Below are 24,228 nucleotides of genomic sequence, written 5' to 3' on the forward strand. Positions count from 1 at the left end.
CCTTTTTGAACAAAGAGCCATTTTTGATCTAATTTTTAAAAAAAAGAGAATCCAAAGAGCCACACCTCAGCCCATTAAAAAAATATATTTTTTGAAATATTATTTATTAATACTGAAAAAACGTAACAAACATCCAATTAGGTACGAAATGTTGACTTTTGCTACTGAACTTCTTGAGCGAGTCTCTCAACATGAGGCGAGTATGAATAATTTTCATCTTTAAAGATGCTGAGAGACTCGCATTGTTCAGATGATTTCTTGATTTATTTTTAATATAGTTCATGTTCGAAAATATTTGCCTGCAGAAATATGTCAAACAAAAAACAGAAGTCCAAATGCCGATATTTTCAAATTTATATACTTGTCCGGTAAGCTACTCCATGTATCGAACACAATTTGGTCTTGCTTTTTAAGCTCATCTATCACCGTCCATTTGTGTAGAATTGCAAGGGCAGCTTTTTGCCTTTCCAAATCCTCAATTTCAGTTTTAAGGCATATTAGTCTTGCACTCCACATGTCCTTGATTTTTAAGTCCTCTAACTCCTTTTTAAATTGCGCTTTATGTGGGCTAAAAGTTAGAGCCACAGGTTACCAACCCCAGTACTAAGGTAAAGGATAGTTCCATTTTTAGTAAATTGAAAATATTTATAAGATGTTTATATATATATATATGTTATTATTATTATTTTTTAATTTATGGTTTTAGCAGTCCTTGTATAGTATATTATCAGTGTTAATTAGAATACTGTAGCAGCACGACATAACCATCTCTAACTGTTCTATGAGGGGTCGGAATGACACATTCTCTATCTGCAATTTATATACAAGTGAAATACGGTGTAATTCAAAAGTAGCTTCCCAATTTTATAAGGTGCCTCCATAGCCAGGTGGCCAGGAGCAGCAGCAGTGCATAGCACACGCTTCTTGATTAGACCGGGGTTCGAGTCCGTCACCACCAAATACGGAGGATGCGGAAAGGTCAAGGAATGACCACCGCATATCCCGGAACAATATGGCCTTAGTTGCTAATGCTCCTAAAAACCAAATAACAAACATCAGCCCACCAAATACGGAGGATGCGGAAAGGTCAGAGAATGATCACCGCAAATATGGCCTTAGTTGTTAATGCTCCTAAAAAAAAAAAAAAAAAAAAAACCAACAAACCTAAAACTTAATAAAACATACCAAGCACTATATGAAAGCCATGATCTTGTTAAGTTTTTATTGGTGATCATCTCAGTGTTTTCACTACCACTAGTCATACAGTATATGTACTAACCAAAGTCAGTTCTACCACACCGATGCTAACCTGTCAAGTGTTAAATCAGTAATAACTTTGATTGTTTTTCTTCAGTTTGTGTAAATTTGTTGGTAATGGTGGCTGATCTTTAGTGAAAACTTAGGGGAAAAAATCTGAAGTGCGAAGTTCAGGGATCATGTTATAAAATGGAATCAGATCACATTGTTCGGAGAGAAGAATACACTGAACTGCACTACTAAGCATCAGGGAGGAGATCCTGTGAGCTGATGAAGTGTGACTGTAGCTCCAATTCACAAAGGGGTATCAAAGGGTGAAATGAGTAATTACACACCTGTTAGCCGAACTTCTGTCACAGGGAAAATAATAGAATCACTGGTTAAAGAGATAATGCAGGACCATCTAAACATGAGGGCAGTTATACTTCAATCGTAGCATGGGTTTGTTAAGGGGAGATCTTGTCTGACCAATTTGATTGGATACCAAAATGCAGTGACACAGGAACTGGATGCAAAAATAATTTTGATATTATATACTTAGATTTCAGAAAAGCTTTTGATACTCTTGCACATAAGAGATTTCTGTACAAATTGGAGCAGTGTGGTATTAAGGCAAGTTACTACTATGGATAAAGGGTTGGTTGAGCGTAAGAAGACAGATAGTTGTTATCAATGGACACTGCTCATCATGGACTGATGTTATTAGTGGAGTTCCCCAGAGTTCGGTGTTGGGCCAGTTATTGTTTACTGTATTTGTTAATGATGTTGATGAGGGTATATCCGACCTAATGTCTAAGTTTGCAGATGATCCAAAGGTTGGCAGGGTAGTTAATGTCAGTAATGAAGGTATGCTGCTGCAACAAAATCTAGAAAAATTATGCAGATTTGTTGAGAAATGGCTGTTGAAGTTTAACATTGACAAATTCCTTGAATTTGTCATTTTAGCAGTCTGCACATTGACAAATTCCTTGAATTTGTCAATGTGCAGTCTGATATGAAGTTCTCTGAGCAGTGCAGGCTGCCAAGACAGCCCACGGGGTTTTGTCAGTGATATACAGGAATTTTGCTGTCAGGGATAAGGAAGTAATTATTCCATTGTATAAGGCAATGGTCAGGCTACATCTTGATTACTGCATACAAGTCTGGAGGCCTCATTTTAGGATGGAGAGAGTACAGAGAAGGGCAACGAAATTAAATTGGTGAGGGGAACAAAGGGGTACCCTTACCAAGAAAGGCATCAGTTCTGAAAATTGCAGCATCTGAAGACTAAGCACCTGTGAGATGATCTGATTTAAGGCTTTGAATGGCTTGAGCAAACTCAAAGCTGAGGGGGGGGGATCTTCCTCTTGCTCAGACTATGCATGAGGGCCATAAATTCAAATTGAGGTTGCTGAATAGATGTGTAGAAGTTTGTCTTCAGCCAACAGGTAATTGATTGCTGGAATGTGCTTCCATCCATTGTTGTGGAAGTGGGTAGTTTGAATTAATTCAAGGAAGAACTAGACAAACTGTTGGTGAGGATGGATAGGTAAAATGGTTTTTTTTTTTTTTTTTTTTGCTGATGCTGTATAAGCTTGCTTTCTTGCATCATTTGCCATTATTAATACTCCACTGAAAGTCACCATTTTGTTGTTTACATTATTTGCATGCAGCTACTAATGGAACTACTAGTTACCAGTAAAAACAAAAATTTTAAGGCCACAGCTTTAATTTAATATTTGATATGGTTTATTAAATTCAAAATAATAGACAAAATTATAAATTTAAAGTTGCAAAGCAACTTGAATTTTCCTAGATATATATATATATATATCCAGAATGAATGGCTTTTTGTTTTAGATATTAATTTAAATGTTTAATTGAATTTTTTTGAGTGTCTAAAAGTATCGTTTGTGTATTATGATAAATCTTATTGATTCTTTGTCTCCTTAATTTGCTATTTCAAACTTTAACAGAAATTTCTGAATTTGCTGTTGCACTGATTTTTTTTCCTCTTCTTGCAGTGTCTCACTGATGGCTGCCAGTTTGAAGCTCATTACAAAATAGTTGATAATCATAAAAAAATGGTATGTTGTCTTTGTTGTAATTTTTTGGAGTGTATTTTTAAAAGCATAAGGGAAAAAATTTGTAACCAGTTATTCATGAGAAACTCAAAAATATGTTAATCTGTTGTATAGTTATTAATAAAACAGGCCTACATGCTCTGGATTCATAATGCGAAAATTTATTTTTATTTTGTTACACAGAGCATTAATAAAACTACAATAAATAAATTAGCTTTCGGCTGGGTGGCAGCCTTCATCGGATTAAAATACTTGAATGGCAGTTGGAATAGAGATGCACTGCCAGGATGGTGCGTGAGGCACGTGGTTAATTGTTTGTTGATGTTTGTGGCTGTGACGTATGGTGGTGACGTGGCCAGCGTTTGTCTATGGATAGAATTACTGACTCTGTGATGGGGTTAACTTGACAACCACTGTTCCTGTTCAAAGCGGTATCCGAGCATTTTATATTTAGCGATTCCAACCAGGTACGCCTCAGGTAATGGTGGGACCTGTCCACAACCACGACATCGCGGTGTGGGTTGTCAGCTATCGCCGAGCATGTCTGGACAATCCACCACGACATCGACCCACACCGCGATGTCGTGGTTGTGGACAGGTCCCACCATTACCTGAGGCGTACCTGGTTGGAATCGCTAAATATAAAATGCTCGGATACCGCTTTGAACAGGAACAGTGGTTGTCAAGTTAACCCCATCACAGAGTCAGTAATTCTATCCATAGACAAACGCTGGCCACGTCACCACCATACGTCACAGCCACAAACATCAACAAACAATTAACCACGTGCCTCACGCACCATCCTGGCAGTGCATCTCTATTCCAACTGCCATTCAAGTATTTTAATCCGATGAAGGCTGCCACCCAGCCGAAAGCTAATTTATTTATTGTAGTTTTATTAATGCTCTGTGTAACAAAATAAAAATAAATTTTCGCATTGTATAGTTATTAATTAGAACTGCAATAAAGGAACTGTCATAGGGAATAATTATTAGTTGGAAGTTCAGTTTAAAGCAAATTCTACATTTATAATATGCTTCAAATTTTTTTTCCACTCCCATAACAGAGGTTGCATTATATTGGCTGATATGTCGGTATTATGAACTGAATGCAAGGTAATTGATATATACAAGATAGAAATGATTTTGTTTATAGTGCAGAAAAAGCCATGCATTTTGTTTAAAATATTGATCAGGCAGTTAGTTTATAAAGACCAGTGTCCCCCCTCTCTCTTATTCTAAAAACAATTCTCTTATTTATACTTAGTGTTCTAACAGCTACCGACCAAATGGAGAGTGGGGATTGGAATGGGAAAATTTAATGAATTTGAAGATAAAGTGGTTGAAGAAAGAAGGATAATTATAAAATACGAGGGACATTCAAAAAAGAAGTTACACCTGCTGCCATCTCTTTGTGTAATTGCACAACAAATGTGGCGCCTCCATGGAATGGAGTTCATATCGTGTGTCTTCTGATAGGCGAGTTTCATTGACTTAGCAGAAACAGTTGTGTAGGAGCAAGCATTCATAATGGCACATCAGCTAGAATGTTACTCCAAGTTCTAGGTATGCGGAACAGTACGATTTTTTGTGGGCGAAACGTCTGAATTGCTCCGAGATTCATTATGAGATAACACAGTGTATGGGGAAAATGCAATGTTGCGTCCAGCCATAGTAAAGTGGTGCCAGCAGTTTGAAAGTGGTCACGCAGAAATGACGGATGCTGATCGAAAAGGAAGGCCACGCCACACAATGCACGCACAACACGACACTTGCTCCAAAGTATGGGAGGTATGGCAACATCCGCTGTACAGTCCCGATCTTTTGCCTTGTGACTATCGCATCTTCGGCAAGCTGAAAGAACATCTAGGGGGAACAACGATTTGCAAACGATGAGCAGGTGCAAACAGCAGTTCGATGGTGGCTGAATGACCAAGGAGTTGATTTCTATCATCAGGGAATCAAACGTTTAGTCTCACTTTCCGAGAAGTGTTTACACCAACTCGGTGACTATCTGGAAAAGTAGTGCAAGATATGCGCTTTCTATTGTTATTTACCTCAATAAATGTCTCTTGGGCTACAATGGTCAAGTGTAACTTATTTTTTGAATTACCCTTGTATTAGTGAAGCAGTAAATCTCCTTTTGCACATAAATTTATCCTAAATAAATGACATAACTGACCAGAAGAGAATATTCAGAAATGAAATACTTAGGGAAACCAGCAATGCAATATGTCTCCTTTACTGTACTAAAGTTCCCACAAACTGAAATTAATTTTAAAAAGAAATGACCTAATGAAGTGGAAACAGGGTTGTGTGATCTATATAAAGAAAATGGTAAAATATATATATATGAGAAAATGTAGAAGAAAATTCAGCCATCAGTGCCTCATCTCTTCAGGGAAAGCTAAAAGGCAAAGGAAGAATGTATTGTTTTAATAATCTCTCAACCAAAATCAGATTAAAATCCAAACATCTTGAAGTGAATATAAATACTAGATGTGTTGTGCATTAACCCTGTGGTGATCATGCACAACTTGATGTCCTCTCCAAAATGATTTGCACATTACTCTTTGGTTCAAATTTATTTGCTGACAATTTCAGTACCTTCCTAAATAGAGACAAAATTTTATTTGAACGGTTTTGTAAGGGAATGTTTATTGTTTATTTGGAATTACATGTGTAAAGCACCTGTTAGATTCCAGTGCAACTGTTTGTGTAACTATTTTTGCCTCTTCATGTTTCTTTCAGTTTTAGCATAATAAAAAAGTCTATTTCTCAACCATTGGTTGGTATATCTGCTAGATTCACATAAAATGCAGTTGCATTTTATGTGAATTTGAAATAATGCAAATCCCAAAAATTTTTAAAAATTTGGCAAGAATCACGTATATATTTCAAAACTGGCGGGCCGAGCATGTTTATGCTCTTGTCACAGGGCAGCACCACTTTAAACAGAAATATCAACCATTCTTTGTCAGTATCGTGTGCACCATGCTGTTGTTTATGTGCATCAGAATTTCTGCAAGTGATTTTGCTGACTATTGTGCTGTTATTTTAACATTCACTGTTATAATTTAAAATCTTTTATCCCATAATAATGTCATCAAAGTGTTCATTAAGTGATGTTGCTAGTGATGAAAAATGTGCCAAAAAATCAGTAACTTTGGAACAGAAGTTAGATGTGATAAGATGCTATGAAGAAGGGCAAACAACCACCATGCTGTTAATTTAGGAGAAAGTATTCTTCAGAATATTAGAAATGATTCTGAGAAAATAAAAAAGCAGCAGCACACCTTTAAGTTCACAAAAAAATCATTGTTCCTATGAGAAACAAGTTTTGAATACTGAGAGGTCTTCATGAATTCATCCATCGAATAAAATGCAACTGCATTATACTCTTTATTTTATGTTTAACTTTCATACAAAATATATTTTTTGTCCAAGTTGTTATTATTTATGTGCAAATGTATAAGTTTGAATTTTTGCATTTAATGATTTTCTGAACTGAAAAATGAAACTGACTAAATATTTCATGTTTAAGTGAACTCTGAACTCATAGCACCCATGAGAATTAAGTTGCCAGATTTTAGAGGGGTACATTTTAATGAATATTAACCACTAACAACTGAAATTATTGATATATTTCTAAACATATATAATAACTAAAAGGTAGCTAGTGGTGGCAGATGTAAATAATAGTTCAAATTGCTAATGTAAATAAATTACAAATATATTCACAGCAAATGCTATCATGAGCTGCACTGTCAATTTTAAATATATACCTAGTCCAATATCAGAGAGGATATCAGTGATTGTGCTACAGAAAAAAAATGTTTTTTTTGGAGGATTAAAAAATTAACTGTTTTTAAGAAATAATTATAATGAGGTATGTGGAAGAAATTAACCGTAGATTTAATCAAGCTTGCATTTTTCCAGCTGTACTCACAGTGGGCTTTTTGTATCTCTTTGCCCTGAGCTGTTCTAAAGCAATGTCAAATTGATCACAACCACACAAGAGTAATAAGTGCTATAAGAGTAGTTCGCTATAATTTGTGTAGTTTATTGAATAAGAGATTACAATAAAAGAGAAATCAATAATACAGCTAAAGTTATATAGCCTCAGAAGAATTATGATATGTTTGCAGACATTTTCTCCTTTCATCTTTTTTTTTTTTTTTTTTTTTGTGGCCTTTGTTTACAGGATATTTACAGAATTTAAAGTACTGCTCTGGTCTAAAACAGATAGCTTTAGCTATATTAAAACTTTGAAAACTCTGATTTCACATATCGCAAGGCACCTCACATCAACCAACTTCTTTATAACTGTTTTGTCTTAGAGATCAACTTCTTTACAATGTGTTGTCACAGAGATCATGTACTATCTGCTGAGGGACCAGTTAATCTTGGAACAGGCAGTCTTAGCAGCCTCATCATTTGAAAAAAAACAGTTAATCTTTTGGAAAAGCCAGCTGTTTGAAAGTAGTGCGAGACCTCTGTGCATCCTGCAAAGGCAAGTTTGTTTTATAATGAGACTTCAGGTGCTTGCATTCTTATAAAGAGAAATGTCAGAAATGGATTATTAAAGACAAATATAATCATTTGTATGAAGGCTGGACTGCTTTCTTAATATTTCTAGATTGTAAAATGTTGATTTTTTTTTTTTTTTTTTGTTAAATGTGCCAGATTTTATAGTTTACTCTATTTTATAACTGTTACTTATTCTTTTTCTTTTTTCCCAGCAGAATTAATAAAAGTTTTGAAATGCAACATTTTGAAAATTTTCATTAAAATAATAAAATCACATTTAATAAATATTCCAACATCTCAGGGACTCACACCCCTCCTTTCCCCCCAAGATGTAAACAGAATGTATTGCAGAGATGCTGGAAAGAGGAGAAAGATAAATGTAGTTGGAATGTTAGGAATATATTATATTGGAAATAATTTACAGAACTTTAAACAGGAAATGGAATGAGGCAAAATAGATGCTTTGAGGATTGTTGTGAGAGAAGATGGAAAGTGAAAGGAGAATTTAGAAGTAACGGGATAAGGAATTTATATTCTGGAGGTAATGAGATTAAGAATAGAATAGGCCCAGTTTTGAGTAAGTAGGTATCTGAAAGTGTGAAAGAGATGGAATATATTAGTGATAGATTGATAATTGTAAGAATGAAGCAGAATCAAATGGAATGATATTAGTATATATGCCAACAACAGAACACAGTTAAGGGGAGATTTATGAGCAAATAGAAAATGTAATTGAGAGAGTTCAAGCAGATAGCCTTTTGATGATTATGGTTGATTGGAATGCAATGGTTGGAGAAGGAAAGAAGGGAAAATGGGGAACAGTATGTGCTGGGTTGGCAGAATTGAGAAAGGTTGGTGAAGTTTTGTGAACACAGTGACCTAAAGATAACAAATACTCTGTTTAGACAGCATAACAGGAGATAAGCCTGGGGTTAGAAGTAGATTTCAATTGGACTATATCTTGTTTTGGAACAGATACAGAGTGAAGAACCCAGAACTAGACATATATTCTAATATAATATTGCAATAATGGATGTGGAATTAAGGTTGAAGAGGATTAGAGAGGCAAAGAACGGTGGAAGACGGAACATAGAGAGAATATGAACAAGGAAGAATATACTGCAATAATTAAAGACAAACACCAGCCAAGGAATAAAAATTTTTACTATAAAAATAATAAAATAATGTGATACACTATCAGAAGATTAAATATTACAATAAATTACGATAAAATAAACTACGATAAAACGTTAAAAATATAGTTAAAAACATACCGAAGCAATAAAATTATCTAAAATAAACTGGATTAAAAGCGATAAAACCTGAAGCTTTCGGAGACTGCTGTCTCCTTCTTCAACAGTATACTATTACTGCAATGACACATCCTTAAGTAGCAGACCCATGGCACTCATGCACGTGGTCCATCAGACACATGGTCGGCATTCCCCACGCGCGCATCGGAAACGGAAGTGGCTCGGGAGCGTGTCAAACAGAACCGGTCATCCCGTCTGAGGACAACCACCTCAAACAGGGGGTGTAAACGTGTCCCCCTGTCCCTGTTAATGGTATTACTACTGGATGAACCGATTCGCAAGCTCTCGAGCCACTTGCGTTCCCAAAATCCATGGGCACGGTCCGTGATGACCACGTCTTCAGGGAAGATCTGATGCTGCTTCTCCCAGAAATGCTCTGCCACAGCAGACCTTGCATAATTAGCAGTCTTAATAGCGGTCATTTGCTCCCCCAGACGGTCTTTTAAACATCGCCCCGTCTCCCCCACATAACATTCCACACAATCCGTGCACTTAATCTCATAGACCACACTACTAGTATAGTCCTGGGCTACAGGATCTTTAACTTGAGACACCACTGTGTGCAATCTCCTTAACTACTAAACTGGAGCGTCCCACTATAGGAGCAATCACTCTAGCTAAAAATCCAGATAAGGCATAGACGGGACTACCCACAAACGATACTATTGGCCTCAATGTAATGCCCACCTTGTGCGTCTTTGGGAGGCCATAGAACCGGGATAATCAACATCCTGAGGCATGTCGATTAGTTAAGGATAGCAAGGAATTTGCGAACTTTATAAGAAGCCAGTCTATAGGCGAAGATGAACTTATGATCTCGTTTGACGTTGTATCTCTGTTCACATGTACCCCATTGGACATGGGGTGCATTGTGTAAGGTTGGCCTTGGAGCAGGATGATAACGTAAGTGCTAGATGTTTACTAAGTATTGATGATATTTGTAAAGGCGTTGAGTTTTGCCTCGCTAGCACTACCATGATCTTTCAAAAAGTTATGTACAAGCAGATCCATGGCACGGCCATGGGTTCCCCCATTAGTGCCATTGTGGCCAATTTGGCAATGGAGGAACTGGAAACCAGGATATTTCATCAGTTGGATTTCCCCATGTGCGAGTGGAGGAGATATGTGGACGATATGTTCACCATTTTATAAAAGGGGAAGGAAGATGAGGTGCTCAGTTTACTTAACAGCTTCTCCCCATTTATACAATTCACCTCGGAGGTGGAAAAAGCTGGGTCCCTCCCGTTTCTGGATGTCCTGGTTAGCAGAGATGGGTCTAGAATTAAGACAACGATTTATAGAAAGCCTATCTGCCGTGGCCAGTATGTTCATTACAGCTCGGCACAGGCTTATCATCATAAGAATAGTATAGCCAGGGCATTGTTGAATAGGGTGGGGACCTACTGTAGTACCCCCGAGAATAAGGAAATGGAAATTTGCAGAGTCACGGCAGACCTCAAGAAGTGTGGGTTCCCCCAGAGGGTCTTGGACAAATATATTTATAGGGTAGAGTCCAATCGTAGGGAGTCGTCTGCCCCTGTGGCTACCGCATACATTCCTTACTATCCGGGCCTTTCAGAACGTATTGTACGGGCACTGCGGGAGTGTCAGACCCGCTGTGTGCAACTTCCGTGACGGAGATTGCACAGAGTGGTGTCTCAAGTTAAAGATCCCGTAGCCCAGGACTATACTAGTAGTGTGGTCTATGAGATGAAGTGCCCGGATTGTGAGGAATGTTATGTGGGGGAAACAGGGTGACTTTTAAAATACCGTCTGGGGGAGCACATGACCACTATTAAGACTGCTAATTATGTAAGGTCTGCTGTGGCAGAGCATTTCTGGGAGAAGCAGCATCAGATCTCCCCTGAAGACGCGGTCATTACGGACCGTGCCCATGGATTTTGGGAACGCAAGTGGCTCGAGAGCTTGCGAATCGGTTCATCCAGTCGTAATACCATTAACAGGGACAGGGGGACACGTTTACACCCCCTGTTTGAGGCAATTATCCTCAGATGGGATGACCGGTTCTGTTTGACACGCTCCCGAGCCACTTCCGTTTCCAATGCGCGCGTGGGGAATGCCGACCATATGTCTGATGGACCACGTGCATGAGTGCCATGGGTCTGCTACTTAAGGATGTGTCATTGCAGTAATAGTATACTGTTGAAGAAGGAGACAGCAGTCTCCGAAAGCTTCAGGTTTTATCGCTTTTAATCCAGTTTATTTTAGATAATTTTATTGCTTCGGTATATTTTTAACGTTTTATCGTAGTTTATTTTATCGTAATTTATTGTAATATTTTAGTCTTCCGATAGTGTATCACATTATTTTATTATTTTTATAGTAAAAATTTTTATTCCTTGGCTGGTGTTTGTCTTTAATTATTACAGTATAGAATTTCCCATCCCCATAGGCCTGTTTGAAGATATAAGGAAGAATATTATGGAGACAAAATTATTGGAAAGGGATCATCAGATGGATTATTTTATCTAAGTATAAATGATAAATGGGTCTAAGAGATATTATAAAAAAAATTTCTATGAGGAAATAAGATGTAAACAGGGGTTAAGATGCAGGAAACCATGGATGACAGAGGTCATACTAAGAGAAATTGAGAAAAGAAGAAAATGGAAAAATACAAATACAAGACGGCAATAGGACGTAAAGAGAAATTGACAATAGGCTAAGATGAATAACAGACAAAGCAAGATAAGAATAGTGGAGTATTAGAAAGGTTAAGAAAATATGATTTAATATATGATAGAGTAAAGAAAAGGAACATGGAAAGAAAGGGATGAGGTCAGAATGTTATAAGGGAAGGAATGTTAAAGAATGGTAAGGTAGTAAGAAAACCAAAGAAGATAAGGGGAAGATTGGAGGAATATATGTGAGTGAGTTATATTATATAGATCAAAAAGTCAGCAGAAAGAAGATGATTTTGATAATGTAGAAATGTGGAGCAAGTGAGAATCATATCATTAAAGGCAAATAAGACAGTAGGTATTTATAGAATATAGTGGAGTTTATAAGGTTATTGGGGGCAAGGGACTTAAGGAAATTAACAGAATTATATAGGTTAATGTATTAGCAAAGGAAATACCAGATTTTAAGACTGCTGTAATGATGCCAATAGAAAAGAAAAGCCGTGTAGTGAAATATAAAGATTTTTGAACTATAAGTTTGGTACTTCATACAGGCAAAGATAATGCTAAGAATATTAAATAGAAGCATAACAAGGATGAAGGGAAATGTGGGAGAAAGTTTTTAAAGAGGTTTGCTTTTGTGGGGGGGGAGGGCAAAAGGGATGTAATAATAGGTGTAATGAGAATGTTGACAGAAAGCCACCTGAAATTGAACAAAGCTGTATGTATATGTTTTATAGATTTGAAGAAGGGTTTTGATTTTTGTAGACTAAGTTAAATTACGCTGGTTGGCAAAAAAAAAATTGTTTTTCGCTCCCTGTTAAAATTCAAGGTGATTCTTGTAGGTTTGACGTTGCTCAATTTGAATATGGCAACCATATTGCTGTAACACCCACCAATTTTAAGGGAGAGGGGATTAAAGTCAAAAACTAAGTTAGTTTCTAGTAAAAAGTATTTCGTATATTTTAAGGAAATGTTACATACAGTACTAAATATTGAACAATGGGTCTGTTAACCTTATTCTATTTACAAAAACATTTATCTGATAACAAAACACTTATTTTGTCATTTTCTGCATATTATAATCGTCCATTGGTATCTCCTGTACAAGATTCCAACAGTAATCTAGCCAACATATTTGGACTCCATTTTCCCTGTTATCTTTTTTCCGTTTGAGAAATATCTTGGCGAAACCTTTTACTGTTTTCATCAGAGACCACTCCCAAGTTTTAAGGGAAAAACTCTAAATGGGAATTTAGGAAATGAAGCTCTACTGACATGTTGCATCCCATTTCTCTGTACTCTAAATTTAGCTCATCCACAATTTCACTGTAATTTTGTGATTTCTCATTACCTATAAAATTCCGGAAGATGTTTTCAAATGCCTTCTTGACTTATTTCTGTAGCATTTAATTTTTTAGTGAATTCCCCATCTTGGAATAGCAGTTTGATTTGAGGACCCACCAAAATTCCCTCTTTTATCTTTGCCTCATACAGGAGAATTCTTCTCCTTTTTTGTCCATCACTTTCACAAATATTTTAAGCAAACCTAATTGATGTGCAATGGAGGTAAATAGATTTTTGATTTATCCATCAAAGGAGGATGTGCTACATTTTTCTGGCCTTTTTGTTACCCTGTAATGGCAGTCCTTTTATTGGCTGTCCCATTTGCATAAAAAGAATCAGTATTTAGTGTATCCACCTTGCAAACCTGTCATCAAAATTGCCAGTTTTAGGTCGACACAGATATTCCATTTGTATTCTTGATAGATTATTTTTTTTTTTTCACAAGAACCTGTAGGTTCTCGTATGTTTCCTTCATGTGAACTACATAGGACAATGGTATAGATGAAAACTTATTTCCATTATGGAGTAAAACTGCTTTCAAACTGACCTTGGATGAATCAATGAAAATCAATGAGACCTTTACACCATTTTGAAATTCCACTGCTGAAGTCATGATCATAGTAATTAAGTCTTGGTTTTGGAGAGGTCCAAATCTCTGACCAAATAGTTCAATTCTGCCTGAGTGATTAGATGCAGCTTTGCCTATCAAGAGTCAAAAAAAGTCTGGATCTTCTAGAGACTCCTTTTCTGACCCTGAACCAGGGTCAGGTCCATAAGTTTCTGCTAGCTTTGGCACTAGCATTGTGTCATCATGAACTATTTGGGCTAAATAAGTGCAAATGATAAGAGAATAATAATAATGTGATAACGCTGCACCTTTTTTAAATTGAAAGTTAACTATTGACATATGACAATTGACAATTGAAAGTAACATAGATTAGTTTAACTCTTGAAAGTAGTATTATTTACTTAATCTGTATTATTGCACGAATTTTTTAATTCAATAAATAAAATTATTGTGTTCTTTAGCAACATGATACAGGATATGCCAGACAAATAATGAAACTTGATACACCTGAAGAGATTGAAAAGTGGAAGAGAGAACGGAGAAAGTAAGTATTTTAGAATAACTTTTATGGAAAGTATACAACTGTTCATTGTCATTAATTTGCAAAAATATGGATGCATTGAATATTTTATATTGTTTGCCATTTATTTGCATTTATGTTTCAAGTTTGTGTCACCCAATTCTGCTACTGCAGCTCGTGTTATTGCATCGGCACCTCCGTAGCCAGGTGGGAAGGAGCAGCAGTGCGTAGCACACGCTTCTTGATTAGACCGGGGTTCAAGCCCGTCACCACCAAATACGGAGGATGCAGAAAGGTCAAGGGAATGACCACCGCGTATTCCCAGAGCAATATGGCCTTAGTTGCTAATGCTCCTAAAAACCAAATAACAAACAAGGTTACTGCATCATAAGAATATTCCCAGTTCATTTTGTTGGGTGGAGACAGCTATTATGCATTAGTCACATTCCATAGCTTAATCCCCTACACACATAGTGGCCCAAGGTGAATCATATGCATTGCAAGTCAGCGGGTGCCAAGCCATCTTGGGGAACAGTTCTGTGTACAAGAGTGATCCTGTAACTTTGCTGTTGTAGCTGATTTATATTTTCAGAAGTAGTGAAGTTTGGGGAAGGCTAGATTTATAAAATTAAGACTGAAAGAATATGAGAAAAAACACTAAAATTGTTGATGTGCACAAAGCAACAGTTGAATAGCAAGTAAATAAAATGGTAAACTACAGAACTTCATAGTGGAAGAGTAGGCAAATATTGAAGAAAACACATCACTTCCAAGAACGAACATAACAAATACAACAGATAATAACAAAGGATATTCTCCTTTGTTGTATATGTATTCAACAGATTTCCTTGTCTGGCTTTAAAATTTGCCAAATAGTGGAAAGCAATTATTAGAAGAGAAGAAATAACTGGTAGTACTATATGAAGAAGATGAAGGAAACGGGTCTGAAATCACGTTGTTGAATTAAGAAGCTAGTGCTCACTAAACATCAGCAAGCACACATTGTGTGGGCTAAACAGCACCAGCATTGGTCTGAAGAAGATGCAAAAAAATTTTGGTTGGTGATGAAAAATAAAAAAAAAATTGAGTAACAGCATTTGCTGTAGAGCTTTTCACAGTTGAATCTCCGTGCTTTATGTACAAGCAAGACAGTGAAGTTTCCTGCCAGTGTGTTGGTCTTGGGATGTTTTTCAGCCAACGGTGTGGGAACATTAACAGCACTGTGAATGCCATTTCCATCTCCATAAAGGGTCTGACTTATGTAGTAGTAGAGGCAAATAATGCAAGCAAGTTTATATACCATCAGCAAGAAAAAAGAAAAACCACCTTTACCAATCCATTCCATCCAAGAATTTGTCTAATTAGAAGTTATTTATTTATAACAGGTGGTTGTTTGTTAAAATTTATTCTAACAAACAACCACCTGCTGGCTGAAGGCAAACTTCTGCACATTTATCCTGCACCATCCTTCCTCAACTTCAGTTTATGCTCCCTCATGTATAGTCTCAGCAAGTGAAGAATGCCATTAACACTTAGCTTACTCAATCCATTAGCCGACCTGGCTAGCCGAGTGGGTAAAGTACCTGCCCGGCAACCCAAAGGTCGCGGGTTCGATTCCCGCCTCGGGCTTGGATAAAAGTACTGCAAAAACCTTGGGAGGTGCAATATGGCCACAGAAGCCGATGCGCCAACAACTACCAAATCAAAAAAAAAAAAAAAAAACCCAATCCATTCAAGACCTTAAACACCTCAATCAGATCTCCCCATGAGTGCCTAGTTTCCAATTGCAGTCTCCTAGTCTGCAGTTTACAAAACTGAAACCTTTCTACGTAAGAGCACCCTTTTGTTCTCTTCACCAATCTGGTTACCCTTCTCTGCACTTGTTCCAGCAGATCTACATCCTTCCTAAAGTGAAGTCTCCAGACCTGTATACAGTACTCAAGATGCAGCCTAAACATGGCCTAATACAATGGGATAATCACCTCCTTATCTCTGCTAGCAAAGTTTCTGTATATCATTGACAAAAGCCCATGAGCTCTCCTGTCAGCATGTCTGTACTGCTCAGAGAACTTCATATCTGACTGCACAATTATCCTCAGGTTGTTTTTGTTTTCCACTACCTTGGGTATAGTACCACACAGTTGATAAGTTACTCTGGAATTATTGCTACCCATGTGCAGTACCTTGCATTTGTTTATGTTAAACTTCAACCGCCATTTCTCATCCCATTGACCTAATTTTTCCAGATCTTGCTGCAGCTGCATTACTGTCATTAGCCACCCTGCCAACCTTTGTATCACTACAAACTTAGACATTAAGCCTTCATCAATACAGTCAGTTCTGCTATAACGCAGTACATGTGTTCTTAAAAATCTCCACGTTATGGTATTTCAAGCATTAAAAACAACAGGGCTTATGGGAAAAATAGGGATAGGGGCAGAGTACTAAAAAAAAAAAGTATTCAGTCCGGTAAATAAAAAACAGTTAGATGTCCAATAAAATTGCTAACACAGGTTTAAACATCTTAAATTTCTAATGAATAAATATAGTAAATATAGCAAAAAACCTTGACAAGAAATGAAGTTTGCTTGATTGATATTTTTGTTAACTGACTTTTTTTTTTGGATTATAAAATTTAAAATAGTAAAAAAGATAAGCAATCAAGAACGACGAACACAGGACACACAAATTGCACAAGTGAGACAAGTTTATGTAGCTTAAAAAATAGGAATGAAGAGAATTTTTTGAAAATTTATTTATGCTTTTCATATGATTGAAGTTTCATGGAAGGAGAAAGGGGGAAACATTTCACCATAATAGCATAATAACCCGCAGAATTCCAGCTACCAGTATTATCGCAAATGCAGTAAGATCGAGCTTGCTACCCATTTATAATTAGATTGCACTAACAGAAAAGCCCAATAAACTGGGAACTGCAAATTGTTTTTATTGTTTTATGGTAGTAACCTCCAGAAATGTGTTCCTCTGCTCATGCTATCACACCTCACGAAATCTGTGTTCAAACAGAAAAATGTGAGCTCCTGAAAACATGAGTCAGTCTACAATATCACCTGTTATCTTGTGAATACAGCAAATGACAAAAGTATGTCTCCAACCAATACAACTACAGTAAATGGGAAATATAGTGCTCACACATTTGATGTTTGACATTTTTTAAGCTTTGTAAACTTGTATGTATTGCTGCACAGATCAGTACGTTCACCTTGGTGCTGCGTTTTACGTTCATCTGGTGTTACCCACGGATAAAATCACGCGAGCTAATTGAAAATCATGTTATACTTGCATTGTTCCCTAATATATGAGTCACATTGGAGCAAATTTGCTTTGCAAAAATGTGCGTTATAGTAGAATTGACTATATCATTAATAAATATTGAAATCAGCAATGGGCCTAGCACTGAACCTTGGGGAGTTCAATAATGACATTAGTCCATGAAGAGCAGTGCCCAATGATAACCACTCTGTCTTCTTCAACTTAACCATCCCTTTATCCATAGCAGTTACTTGCCCTTAATGCCACATTGCTTCAGTTTGTACAGCAGTCTTTTATGTGCAACAGAAGCCTTCCTGAAATCCAAGTATATGATATCAAAATTCTTTTTTGATATCATATCATCCAATTAGTTGGTCACTGCATCATAATATCCTACCAGATTGGATAGACAACATTGCCACTTAACATGTATAATTGCATTCCTATCCTTATGGTTCTTCATTACTTCTTTACCAATGATTCCATTATTTTCCCTGGAACGGACGTTAAGCTAACAGTTCTGTAATTACTCATGTCACTGTTTAATCTCCCCTTCCCTTATGAATTTGGGGATACATTCACACATATCCAGTCCATAGGTACCTCCCCTGAATCCAAAGATGCTCTCATAATTATAGCTAAGGGTTTGCTTACCTCCTTTGCTGCCTCTCTTAACATAACTGGATAGATTCCATCCACCCCAGGCACCTTTTTTATTTTCAGATTCAGCAGTTTCTCTTCCACTTTCCTTTCAGTTATCACTAAGTTATTTAGCTCCCTGTTAGAGTTTGATAAACTTCTGGCATCCCCTCCCCTAAAGAACTCATGTGTGAATGTAAATTCAAAATACCTATTCAATTTTGTCAGCCACCTGAGCAGGGTCATCATCAGTTAACCCATTGACATCAAGTGGCCCAATGTGATTCAATCCCTTCCTTCTACTGTTAATATAATCATAGAAGTTTGCTGCTCTTTCTTTGCAAGCGACTTCTCATAAACTGCCTTAGCTTGCCTAACCTCCTTTGTGACTCGATTACAGAATAATTTATGTATGCCATAGGCTTCTGTATTACCTGATAATTTATATGCATCCAGTGCACATTTCTTCTTTGCCACATGTCTCAGTAGTTCATCTGACATCCATTTTGATCTAAGCCTTGAACCGTATTTCTTCGTTGGTATGAAAAGCCTAATAGCTTCTATGATTACTTTCCTGAATGCTTGCCATTTAGAACTTGCTGTTGGTAACATCATTTGTTAGTCCCACTGCATATAATTTAAAACTGTCTGAGTCCACTGTAGTCATCCTTACAAAGCAAAAGTCTTTCCCTTTACCCTTGACGGTGGTTGTCTTTAATTAAATTCCACATTAGTGCACTGATCACTATGTGTCTTTTACCTGCAGATTCTTAATGCGTGAAGAATCACTGCTGATAACAGATCAAGAATATTGCTTCCTCTTGTTGCCTAACATACTGTGCTATAGAAAACAGTCATCCAAGAAATCTACAAAATTCTTGTATATTTCTACTCAAATCTACAAAAGAGTGTGTGAGTGACCAACCCAGTTTGGAAGTTAAAATCTCACATTATAAGACATTATGATTTACTGACCCACTCTGTTTCTCTATATAGCTGTTTGGTATACTCATCGCAGTCATTAGGCCTATAGCACACTCCTACTCTCAATTTTTTACCAGAGCCTATATCACTCCAAACTGACTGAACATTGCCCTGGTCACCCATGTTGACTGGATGAACTGCCTTAGATTTAATATTCTAATAATATTGAATTTAATATTGAATTAACCAGATGCCTAGTTTTATATGCAGTATGGCGGCTTTTTTGGTTGAAATAAAATTTGAACACCTTGAAATTAAATTCAATTCTTTATCATGTTAAACAGATTAAAGTGTCTTAAAAAGTGTATAGAAAAATTCCTTATAGGTTATTTGTTTCTCATTTTGATGTTAATTAGCATGCAAAAAATGTGTTATAAAAATTACTTTGATTTCTGAAACAGAAACTTTCCAACTGCTGCAAATAAAGCCCTTCGTCAAGCAGAACAATCTGAAAAACAGAAACGAGGGGAGGTTTTGGAAACAAAAACATTTGGGTAAGTATTTTTAACTTAGGAGATTGAATGTTAATACAGTAAACTCTCAATATTTATAGGAAATGCAATCCTAGTAAACACCACAGATATTTAGACTAAAGCATTTTGGGGAGGAAAAGAAGTTTAGGTGAACCCTTCCTGTGAAAATCAAAGCACAACAAAAATAAATATAAACAATCTGAATATGTTTTATGTGAAGAATAAATTAAAAAATAAGTTCAAAAAGACCATCTAACTCTCCAACATTGACTATTGAAAGATAAGAAGGATGACATTGATACAACAGGATAGATTAGAGATGCAAGGTCCTCCTGAAGAGTTTTCTAGGAAAGTGATTCACAGTCTGCAGAGGAGAAAAGTAAATTTGAACTTACCAATTGGGTAAATTCAAATTTAAATCAGAAGTATTATTTTAATAGCACTGAAGCTTGTCACCTGTATGTGCATTTGTCTGTATTCATGTGTCATGGGCAAATTTGCAGGCTCAAAAACCTGAAATAAATAATTGGGGGAGGATCTTACCCCCTCTTCCTGAGTACAGCAGATTTGGATGATGATGATGATAGGATCATCAATCCTTATGGACTGTCAGCCTGTTTTCTTCCATGTCCTATTTCTGTCCTATTTCCTGTTAAATTTTTAGCTCTAGCTAGAGTGGACTCTCCTCAAATGATTTGTTTGACATCATTAAACCTCCTTCGTGTGCCTCTAGGCCTGTTACCATTCCTTTCTGCTTTAATTATCTGTTTAGGTAATCTCTCTTCAATCCTTTCTACATGCTTTTATCATCTTGTTTGCTTTGTTTAACTTTGAATATTTCTTTCCCCAGGATTTTTTCTTATTTCTTCATTTGCAATATGGTCTTATCATTGCATCTATCTATTAATTCCTTTTATTTTTCTTAAAATTCTCATTTCTAAAGATTCTAATTTTTGATAAACTCATTTATTCCTTATCTAGCTCTCATCTCCATAGGTTAAAATAGGCATAAAAATGAATGTTGTGTTGTAGATACTTTGTCTTCTATTCCAAATGAATTTGTTTAACTATTTCCACATTATAATCTTCTGTCTTCATTAAAGACTGTTCCCAGATAAACAAAATTATTAACTTATTTCAATTTTTGCTTGTTTAGTGTACAATCTAAATTTTCCATGTTCTCTTCCAACTTTCATAACTTTGGTTTATGTGGCTAATTTTTTTGCCAAATTCTTGATAATCTTTTATTATTTTTATTTATTTTATTCAGAAATTCCTGAAGTGCTTGCAGGTTACTATTCAGCAGCACAATATCAACAGCATATAATAAGGATCTAGTTTTACATCTCCCACACTAACTTTCTTAGCCACTTGCATGCTTTAATTAAAGAAATAGCAGTAAGGCACAACCATGTTACTCCTTAACCTTAAACCATTTTTCAATACTTCCTTCAATCCTCACTGCAGATTTACTATTTTATACAAAATTTTTATTGCCTTTAAAAGATTATTCTTGATACCACGTTTTTTTTTTAAATTTCACACATCACATGTTTACATTCGCTAATCAGAAGTTCTGGATCCATGCCTGAAGTATTTTGTTCACTCTCATTTAACTTATGTGTATATATCTATATAATTTTCATTCAGAATTCTCTCATTCATTCAATTCTCTCTTTCACTGAGTCTGGTGGGGGGGGGATTATGTTGTTGGAAGAGTGCCATTGTGACATTTTTCATCCCCGTTTGAACCTATCATGCAAGAAGGTGCAGAAGAGCAATCCCTGAGAGTTAATCCACCTCCAGGGGAAGACCCAGAGCTCAGCAAAATTCCAGCACCTGGAATCAGGAGTTGGCCAGTAGATTGCAGTTAGTAAGATCTTGCCACTTTTTGGAGATCGTACAGGGATCAGTGGACTATATTTTGGTCAGGCAGCACTTCCTATAGTCAGACTTCAGGGAGTGCAGCAGAATGACAGCATCAGAGGGCAAGAGAATTTATGCCAGGTAAGGAACAATATAGCCCCATTATTTCATTTGTCAAACCTTTGATCGAGTAGCCACCTGGGCTTCCGCCCATATGCTACTTCGTCTATGCTGTAACAGTTCCCGAACCTTATCTGGTTAGTTTAATCAACTATAACAACATAAAAATCAACTTATGACTAAATAACAATTAGAAAATGACCATTTAGCCTCTCGGCAGCAAAGGTATCTCCACCCCACCACAAAGAGGTAGATCGTAGGAAACACAATAATCTGACATCTCAAAAAATCAAAAAAATAATAAAATAACAACATTCAGCAATTGTATATTTCTAATCAAGAAGTCATCCCTGTTAACATTCTAATTGGTAGATGCTATCAGCATCACCATACTCTGCACTACCATTTGTCTTGGCAGTTTACAATAGAGCTGAACAACAGCTCCTACTCCTAAGTGACTTTTATATTAAGAGGAGAGCCACACACAAGCCTTGCCCCCAACACACAACCCATGCCATTATACATATCCAACATAGCAGCTCCGCAGCCATTGGTGGACGCAGCCTTTACTTTAACTCAATTTGAGTATCAATTGCCAACTGAAGGACAGAAGCCCTTAACCGCCGAACAACATGGCAGAAAGCTGGTGCTAATCTTCATAATCAGTTCTTCATCGAAGAATATTCAAAGCTTTGGCATATTCCAGACATCTTCTATCCTATCCACTACCATGTGAGCAGAAGGGGACTTCCTCTGCCAACAGTTGGCACATTTTGGCAGATCTGTCCACTTAGTGCAATCTTTAAACAAGTGGCCATGTGCAGCACAATGGTCGCAGAACACATCTGCTTTACAGTACTTAGCTACAGGACCATAAGATAAACACTTGTAACGTTGCATCAGTGCCAGGAGATCACGCACTCAGTGTGATTCCCCCCCCCCCCAATCAATAAAAAATCTTACTTGGGCTATAAGAATTCTTCTTATAGTCCCCGAGACTTCAATTACACGGCATCTCTGTAGCCAGGTGGGAAGGAGCAGCAGTGCGTAGTACATGCTTCTTGATTAGACCGGGGTTCGAGCCCGTCACCACCAAATATGGAGGATGCGGAAAGGTCAGGGAATGACCACCGCATATCCCGGAGCAACATGGCCTTAGTTGCTAATGCTCCTAAAAACCAAATAACAAACAAACAAACAAACTTCAATTACATAATTAAAACCAGAGGAACACCTCTGGCCTTCTTCTTTGTTAATACAGTTATGTTGGTTAACATTTAATCCTTGGAAATTCCACAATCAGTCAAATTTCTAGACCACAACTCTTGCAAAACATGTTCCTTCATGATACTTGTACCAAAATCAGGATTTTGACACAATCATTGATACTTGTATCAATGTCAGGAGAAGTCCTGACAGACTTCTCCACCTCCAGAACTTGTTTACACTGAAAAATCTTAGTAATGTCCCGTTCCAACACCACTTCAGCTGCTACTTGTCGGTCTCGGATAGGCAGCATTGCTACGACCTTTACCTTAGGTAGAGCTGGGGCAATATTACCCAGCTCCGCCTTCACTTGTTCACTAGTCTCAAATACCAGGCAATACTAGGTGGTAGATTTCTCTCATCAACTGGTGCAATACCACCACTTTGCTTATTGGAGATTTGACCTTTAGGATGATAGTCCTAGTCTTAGGTCTGATCTCCTCTAGAGGGCGAGTTACATTGGTACACATCTTTGCTTTAGAAACTCATTCGTCAAGCAATATTAGTTCCTTGAAGTTGTCACAGACATTCTCTCAGATATGCCAGACAAGCTGTACTTGCTACCTGGGAGTCTAAAACGCTGATGGAACTGATATTCGGGTGGCATTCAAGTCAGATAGACCCAATTTTGACCCTGTGATTTGGCTATTGTTTGGATATTGTTGACGGTCTGTGATAGCCAAATTCTCTGCTTGAACCTTCACGATGGTAGGACTGTGAGTGACCACCCAGGTGTGAACCAACGTAAGAAGGGGTCGAGGTGTGGCGCCCGCACCACATGGTGGAATGCCGCCCCTCTGTGTTACCAGGCAATACTAGGTGGTAGATGACTCTCATCAAATGGTGCAATACCACCACTTTGCTTATTGGAGGCTTGAAGTGGTGAAACCCATGTTTAGTCTCCAGAGCTAAGTTCTAGTCAACCTTTCCCCATCTCTTCCATCATGCAGTATGACTGCAATTACTAATGACCTTGCACACAATGTGCAAGATCTTTTTCTCACAAACAACCCTTCTAAGTACACGGTCAAAGTGAGTGGTCCTTTAAGCACCTCAGATCACAACTTGGTGATTGTCTCTTCCCTAATGGAGCCTTTATCTCATGGCTGTTTCCAACCTCGTATTGTTCAGCATTACAAGAATGCAAAAATGGGATAACCTGTGAGGTTTCTTTTCCTTGGCCCGATTACTGTTTCAAAACTTCTGATGTCAATGTTTGCTCAGATTGTGTCAGTGAAATTATTCTTGTAGGAATAGAATCCTTTATTCCACACTCCACTTTAAAATCTTGTCCTATATCTAAACCTTGGTTTTCCAATAAATGTGCTAAGGCTGTTCAAGAGAAGAACGTTGCATATCATAATTGGC

The 24,228-nt window shown here is 37.1% G+C and overlaps 1 protein-coding gene across 1 annotated transcript in view; it reads left to right on the forward strand.

Moving 5' to 3' along the window:
- Nufip (nuclear FMR1 interacting protein 1) overlaps positions 1-24,228 on the forward strand; it is a 79,266-nt gene that overhangs the window by 19,457 nt on the left and 35,581 nt on the right. The window contains exons 4-6 of the mRNA XM_090375122.1: positions 3,261-3,323; positions 14,181-14,263; positions 19,537-19,629. Of these exons, the coding sequence (XP_090231248.1) occupies positions 3,261-3,323; positions 14,181-14,263; positions 19,537-19,629 (239 nt within the window). The remainder of the gene's footprint in view (positions 1-3,260; positions 3,324-14,180; positions 14,264-19,536; positions 19,630-24,228) is intronic.

This window comes from Mastigoproctus giganteus, chromosome 6, assembly GCF_048544385.1.
Source record: "Mastigoproctus giganteus isolate SK-2022 chromosome 6, ASM4854438v1, whole genome shotgun sequence".
Taxonomy (NCBI): domain Eukaryota; kingdom Metazoa; phylum Arthropoda; class Arachnida; order Uropygi; family Thelyphonidae; genus Mastigoproctus; species Mastigoproctus giganteus.